This window comes from Podarcis pityusensis (genome assembly GCF_964106645.2).
Source record: "Podarcis pityusensis genome assembly, chromosome: 9".
Lineage (NCBI taxonomy): Eukaryota > Metazoa > Chordata > Lepidosauria > Squamata > Lacertidae > Podarcis > Podarcis pityusensis.
Window position 1 is genome coordinate 32,324,285 of NC_138034.1, and position 8,201 is coordinate 32,332,485.

At 37.8% G+C, this 8,201-nt stretch overlaps 1 protein-coding gene across 3 annotated transcripts in view; it reads left to right on the forward strand.

Annotated features, from left to right (window-relative positions):
* SH3RF1 (SH3 domain containing ring finger 1) overlaps positions 1-7,952 on the forward strand; it is a 45,104-nt gene extending 37,152 nt beyond the window's left edge. For all 3 annotated transcript variants that reach the window (XM_081021700.1, XM_081021699.1, XM_081021701.1), the window contains exons 11-12: positions 444-778; positions 4,490-7,952. In XM_081021700.1, coding sequence (XP_080877826.1) covers positions 444-778; positions 4,490-4,658 — 504 coding nt within the window. In that variant the 3' untranslated portion in view covers positions 4,659-7,952. The remainder of the gene's footprint in view (positions 1-443; positions 779-4,489) is intronic.
* Positions 7,953-8,201: the final 249 nt, after the last annotated feature.

Genomic DNA, 8,201 nt, shown 5'->3' on the forward strand with positions numbered 1-8,201 from the left:
ACAAAAATATTGAACACTTTATTGTTGCTTCTCTCATTGGATTTTGTATATAACATTTCAGGTATACTTGAACATCCTAGGTACCACCAGTTTTATTGTACAGTTGGATTGCTGGTTAGGGCAGCAGTGGGGAACCTCCAGCTCTTGAGCCCAAGAAAGTGTGGCAGAGGTCCTAATATAGCCTGCAAGGCTGCTTTTGTAAGACCGTGCCCACCTCCTCCACACCTAATGTCATATGTGACATCAGGTGTGGAACAGGTAAAGATGCAGTAGCAAAGGATCCATTGAAACATTAAAGTGCACTCCTGAGTGTTCCTTGGCAAACAGGGCCTAGCCCTGAACTTGCAGGCATGGTTAGGAATTCATATGTTGCCTGCAAATTGGTATCTTTCCTCAACAGTGAATATTCATGCTTCAAAACAAATGTTTTTATTTATTTCCAGAAAGAAAAAAAGGGTTTGCTAAAGTTACTTTCAGGAGCGTCTACCAAGCGCAAACCTCGAGCATCACCACCATCATCACCAACTCTGGAAGTTGAGCAGGCAGCTGCGGAGCTGGCCCTACAAGGTGCTGTAGGACCAGAAGTTCCATCGGCTTCTAGTCATGGAAGAGCTGAGTCCTGCTCTGCGGACAATGAAACATCTACATCAATGCAAGATGTTACTCATCGGAAAGCAAGTTCTTTGGATTCCAGTATTCCTATAGCTCCCCCTCCACGGCAGCCCTGCTCTTCATTAGCTCCAATCCTGAATGAATGTAGGCCTGTTGTGTGTGAACGGTAAGTCATTTTCTAGTCAATAAAATGTAATAACGGCTACAAACTGGGCCTAGAAATGCTAATCAGTAAAAATGCTAGAAATAGAATTCTTATATTGTTCCTATGATCACCAAAAAATCATTGTTGACCTAACCTGGGTTTGAAATGTACTGTTACTTCTGAAATGAAATCGTAATAGTAGTTTGACAGTGGCTACAACCTACAGTTGCATGCATGTGGCAGTAAGAGAGCCCCCCATCTCTGGCTTATACCCGATAAAGCTTTTCCACGATAGATTCCTGCACAGTTGTGTTGTAGGAATGATGTGGAAAGTTGATCCAGCCAAAAAGCCTAGTTGGCTGAACACTCTGTTTCTGAATAGCAGTTGCTGAGGGAACACATGCAGGAAAGAGCTATCATGGACTTCCTATAAGCATCTAGTTGTCCACTGTGGAAATAGGATACTAAACTGGATAGCCTGTGCCTTGATCTATCAGCACTCTTGTTTTGCCAGTGTGGTGTAGTGGTTAAGAGCGGTAGACTCGTAATCTGGGGAACCGGGTTCACGTCTCCGCTCCTCCACATGCAGCTGCTGGGTGGCCTTGGGCCAGTCACACTTCTCTGAAGTCTCTCAGCCCCACTCACCTCACAGAGTGTTTGTTGTGGGAGAGGAAGGGAAAGGAGAATGTTAGCCGCTTTGAGACTCCTTAAAGGGAGTGAAAGGCGGGATATCAAATCCAAACTCTTTTTCTTCTTCTTATGGAAACAGTCCTGAACTTTATTTTTTGAAATAGTATGCTATTCTTCAGCAAGTATTACCAGGTCAGTACCCTCTCACACACTCCTAAAGCCCTTTCAGTCTGATTGAGTAGGTCTCTTTCATATATTAAAACTAGGTGTTCAGTCAACCTTAATATTTCTGGTTCATAATTCTGTGTATATTAGCATTATTTTTTAATAGAACTGAACTCTGTTGAAAAATTCAAATACTATTGAATCCATTGAAACTTGATTTCTATCACAGTTATTCCCTTATCAATATTTTTAATTATCGTAAGGAGGCCAGGCACCAGAGTTCTCAACCTTGCTTCTGTTTCCTCATATAGTAGCATTTTTCTCTTATTTCAGTATCGGGATATTGTAGTTTCTCAGTTGACGGAGTCTGTTTGCTTTTTCTGAGTTAGGGAATGGTGCTTGTGTAGATCAGTAGAGCTTGTTCTGTAGTTGAATGGCACTCAGAACCTTGCAATATTAATTTTCCTTTGACATCTAGTACTTGAAAAAGAGATGCTGGGAAAGATGCTTAATAATCATATTGAAGCCCAGTCTCCTCTTTGTCAAGCTCCAGTATGTCAGAGGAAAGCAGGAAAGTCAGTGCTGTACATAAGAGCAGGGAATTAGTCTAGCTTAGAAGGAAAGAGCATCACCACCCCCATTTGCAACAGCAACATTGCCTGAGGGCTGTGAGGACTCAGGGAAAGGAAATGATTATGACAGTGATCAGCAATTTGTTGACTAGAGACTTCTCCATTGTTACAAGGATGGTCTGGGTGGAAAGCATGGTTGTTTTGGATTCTCTCTAACATCCCATGTTCTGGCCAAAAAAGAAGCATGCGTATTTATTTTTACAGGACCTGCTGAGATATGTTCCATTTCCTCTCATCTGCTCTCAAAAATGTACTACGTATAGATATCAGTGTTTCATTATTCTGTGGAAGGAGAGGTGGTTTCTACATAGCTGAACTGTAAGCAGGTGGTGGTATTATTATTATTTATTAAATCTCAGGGTGGTTCACAGAATAAATGTACAAGATAAAAACACTAAATACACAATAAAAACAAGAACAAAATACCCTCACAAATCGATAACCGCCTCCCTCCCTCCCTCCCTCCCTCCCTCCCTCCCAGGAGGACATTTAAAAGGGTATAGGCCAACAGCCTGGTTGAAGATAGAAGTTTTCACTTGGTGCCCAAAGATGTATAATGACGGCACCAGCCCATCCCTCAGGGTGTGTTGCAGCCATAGGGCTTTGATGAACTATTAAGCAAGAAACATGGCTCTCTGGGCAGTACTACAGTCTTCAATCCTGCCCCCACACTGGCTGCCACTCAAAGAGTTCTCTGAGAGCAATTGTGCAGGGCAAATAGCCTTTGACAATAGCTGTTAACCTGATCCTTTTTTCTTTTTTTTTAAGCAAAGACCTTTTGCACACAAAGCATGTGCTCAACTGCTGAACTATGGCCTCTCCTCGTACTCATTTCTGAATTATATTGCATTAAATTGCATTTTAAAAGTTAAAAAAAATTCATGGGTTCAATTAACCTAGTTAAGGCCTTAATTGTGTCTTTGCTGTTGTTGTTTTACAATTTCATTCAATCTGATGAAACTTTAAAGAAAAAATAGTGCATACAATATTGTTGTAGTACTATAGAGAGATTGGATTTCACTGCTGCTTAGTAGATTAAAAATTCACTACCAAGGTGAACCAGAATTTATAGACCCTGTCTCTAGCCCTTCTACTCAGTTGGGTTGGAGCTAATAAACAGAAGTCAGGCAAAATAATAAGCCATTTATACAATCGGGGGATGGGGAGGACGGGGACTACTAATTTTAGATTACGTATTCAAACTCATAACATGTTCTCTGTCCCTAATAAAAATGTATGTATCCTCTTAAAAACAAAAACTGCAGTGGCACTTGCAATTATGTATTTGCCGGAATCAGAACAAATATTTATGGGGAAATATATTTAATGCAAAAATGACAAAAAGGTTACAAGCTGCTGCACTTTTCATGTTGTTATTACATTTTGGCTGCTTTTGTATTTGGGGTTTCAATGCATATGTGTAATTTCCCGGTTGAGCTTTCACCTAAGCAAGATTGTAGAACAATTACTTCCATGCATATGGCAACTAAGGCATATATTTGAACCATAGTTAATATTGCCATTTATGTTTTCTCTAGAGCTCTATAATTGAACCTGATTCTGAATAACACAAAGCCTTCCTCCTTGGATGTTCATGTGAAATAGCTTACCACTTATGTTTTAATCCCAGTGAGAAGTTTGCCTGTGAATAACCTTTCATCTGAGTATTGTTGGGGTTTTTAAAATCAGCACGCCCAGAAATCAGCGCACAAACCTGTGTACCCAATGATAATGCACTGTTTTAAGACCTCCTGCATATTTCAATGCATGTTCACTTGAATTTGAGACAGAATAGTTGGATTTGTGAGAAGTGATTTGAGAGAGGTTTTGCTTCCCTTGCTGTATTTCTGTCCCTAACTATAATCAGTGTATTTATATGACCACATTTTTACCAGTTATGGTGAACTCCTTTAGCATTATTTCATCATGTATGCTACTCTTCTGCTATAAATATGCATTTCAGTTCACAGGTACTGAATTTGAAACTTTACTATAGTTTAATTTGTTTAGCTAAACAAAATCGTATAATAGCCATGTGTCAACTTTTAAAAATTGTCTTTAAAACATCCTAACACTTAATATCTTCCCAGAGAATTCAGTGGAGCTGGCTTGTTTGTATTTACTTGACATTGCCATGTTAATGCATTTTGTGTTTAGAAAATGCACGTATTTTTGAAAGGATGTGAACAGTTCAAGGCAGCTTCCTGTTGCAAGTTGTATCTGGCAAGTGTTAAGTTGTTTTTTATTTGCAAACAATGGCAGTCTCTGTAATAAAAACCTGAACTTTTATCTTCTTGCTCTGCAGATACAGAGTTGTGGTATCGTATCCTCCTCAGAGTGAAGCTGAGCTTGAACTTAAAGAAGGAGATGTTGTTTTTGTACACAAAAAACGTGAAGATGGTTGGTTCAAAGGCACATTGCAGCGAAATGGAAAAACTGGCCTTTTCCCTGGCAGCTTTGTGGAGAGTATCTGAGATTTGTTTCAAATATTTCAAATCGCACAGCACTATAAAATAGCACAAATATTTTACAAGAGATAGTGCAGCCATTGAAGACTTTTTAAATGTCTGTAATATAAACAAATTTATATTTATGTTTTCCAGTATCCCACAGCACAATTTTGCCATAAAAAATATGATGAGAGACTTGCTGGGTTTTTTTTATTATTATTTTGAATTTTTAAGTGTAATGTGTGCCTTGTAATGTCTGATCTCACACTACACAGGAAGATTTCTTCCAAATATGTAACACAAAAGAGCAATTGTTTACAAGGCTGTAACTAATTTATTCTTAATTTTCTAAACTTGAATTCTGTTTAATAGCTTAATCTTTGTGATTATGATTAACAACTTATTAATTTATGAAAAGAGAAAAGGAGAAGCTGGATTATCTCCTTAGATACAAAGGCATAGTTTCTGACAGATTGCTTTCTCCCACTGTGCGTGACAGTGAAGTGAGTTTGTTTTATGGGGTAATGTTGGCTGTAATGATGGTGATGTGGTGTCAAATTGAACCTGCAAACTGGGATAAAATGGTACCGTGAGCTTTTCTTATTTTGGGTGAGAAACTATCTGTCAATGGACAAGTCTAAATTCTCCAGACAGTGTAATATTTCTGAAAGGCAAAGCTGTAACTACAACAGAGTTAACGTTCACAGAGTGAGAATAAAAAATGGTGAAAATGCCAGGAAATGGGAAATCAACTTTCTCTAGCTTCTGCTTATTCAAGAGTTTGGGACATCTGTCAAGATACTGCTTTGTGGATCTGGCTAGTTCTTTGGCACTCACAGAATATAAATGAGATTAAAAGATGTTCTGCAGAACAATGAGAAATAGTAATTAGCTGCAAGAACTGGTAGAATTCAAAATTTAAATCCAAGTTGCATTCACTGTCTAAATATGCCAAGAAATGTCATTTACTTATTTTACCTTTTCAAAGTGATTTGCATGGCTGAGAGACAATTTTACAATGTTTGAGCAATAGTGGTGGTAAGTGATACACTTGTGTTTTTAAAGTAAAGGCTGTAAGAACACTGTGAAAATTTTTGCTAATTTTGTAACTATTGCTACTTTCATATGTCTTAACTACTCATTGTCTTGCATGTATTACCAAATTATCACAGGCATATAAAACACTGCATGATTTATAGATTGCATTCCAGTCTCCTGTTGTGGGTTTTTTGAAGTGCCCACTTGGAGATGTTAAATCAACCAGCTGTCTGCATCACGGAAGCCACTGACCAAGACTAGTGAGTGAGTGAGTCCTAGTTATGTAAAGAGTACTCTAGAGTCCAAATATTCACATCATTCCAGCCATTAATATTTAGAAATGTAAGAGATTTGGGGAGCTTGTTTTGTGCCACATTTCAGCAAGAACATACTCCCTCTCAGTTTCCCCCCTTGCTGCCTTTTCACTCTTGTTCATTAAGAAATTAACTTATTTATAACCGGGGGTGGGGGGCAGAAATGGGGGTGCACATTCCCATCTCACTCCTTTTTTCTAGCCACCACACTGAAGCATGGGGACAAAAAAAACAACAACTTCGACATCGCAGGGGTGATAAATAGAAGATTGTGTTCTAGCTTTATTTGTGACTCTTGTTATACATTCACTTTCAGATAAAATACAAAGTTCTTGGAGCTTTTTTCTTTTTGTAACAGCCACCTTTTCAAGGGAGTGAGAGGGGTCTAAATATACTCAGCCCAACGACTAGTCTTTCCATGTCCAACTATTAATCTTCCCTCTTCCTCTCCATTCTAACTAAAGTGACTGGGGAAGCTAAGGGAGTGGATGACAGATTAGAAATGACCTTTTTGTCACTTGCACAGTCTTCTAGTTCCCTTAAACTGTTTCTTGGCTTCTGAAACAGCTACCCAGCTGGGAAAGCCAAAAGGGTGACATTGGAGAGATTTGTCACCCTTAGGTACATTAGTCTTGGCCTCTGATATCTCTCAACAGTAGCAAGAAATGTGGAATTAAAGAGAGGCAAGTTAGCAACTGACAGACCAGATCTTTGGTGCCTGGGAACTGTCAGTTGCTAACCCTAAATTGATCCTGTACAAGAAAACCTCTACTATTTCCAGGGCTTTTAAAAGCCATTTGGCACTGGTGATCCATTCTATACATACAAGGTTGTCTTTTATACCATTGCTTGACTGCAGCAATCTCATTATGCCATGCTCAGCTGAACCTATTCCTACATGAGATTTAACTAACTGTTACCACCCTTTATTCTGGTAGGGTCCTGCTTCTTTAGCAATAGGCAAAATTTTAGTTAGTGCAGATTGTCTTGCTGGAGATACGCTGTCTGCCCATGATATAGCTGTTAAGAAGTTAGTTATGAATAAAAGCAGGCAGCTGGCACCTTTTCCCCTACTTTCAGAATTGGTGGACTTAGAAAGTTCTTATTCCTTTCCAGAACTGAACTTGCAGCACAATATAATTAAGGGAGATATATGCAATATAAAGGAGAAAAATATACTCTAGCTGATGGTAGGCTAATGATTTTCTGATACAAAACACAACTGATTTTTTACTTTACACATGGGGAGGAAATTATTAGCTGAAGGATTTTCTTGCAATATCAAGTAGTTTCATGATAGTCTTCATATAAATTATATTGTTGGAACTGAAATCATTTTTAAATTAACACCCATACAAGACACTGTACAACTCAATTCTTGTGGAATTTAGAAAAATTAGTTACTTGAATATTCATGTGATATACAAGCTAATGAAATGAACTTTAGTTCAGCATAACTTGACACTAATGTGTCAAACCTTATTTTCACAAATTAGTGTTTTATATATTAAAAAGACTACTACAGATAATTTTTCTCTTCTCCATAAGGTAGAATATCTGTGTGACACAGGTACCTCTATTCATAGGGTTTTATTATGTAAAGTCTATCAAAATATAAATTAATATGATAGTGTTGTTAGATATAATACATTTTCTAATGACTTTTTAATAAAAGAAATCACTTTTTGTTTTTAAGGGCTTGTTACACAACAGTACAACAATGACAAAAAATGCAGTTTTCTATGCCTTGTGACCTTTATAAAGTTGTGGGAGTTGGGTTAGGGTTTTTTCGCTTGTGTGTAATCCAGTGTATGAACAAAAAACCTTTACATTCATTTTGTGTTTTTCCTTAAAAGAGATTCTGTGAAAAAATTTAGTGTCTATATTTAAAGTCCAGTGAATGTTATGTGTTTTTCTCTGTTAAATTTCCATTCCTAATAAATATTTTCTTAGCAAACATCTGAAACCCAGTGTGTGTGTGTATGTGTGCGTGAAAGACTTGTGATTACTTAAGGCTAATAGTCAAATAATATATGTTTTGTTAATCTGTATTCATTAAACCAAACAATAAAAAGCCCCCCCCCCCCATCTAGTTAAGCTATGTAAGATGAATTACAAGCAGAAATAAGTTGTAATATGGCTATAAGGTAAATGGAGATGACCTAGCTGATGAGCTGCTCCATCTCTGTCTGATTCTATTAATATCTGTAGGAGG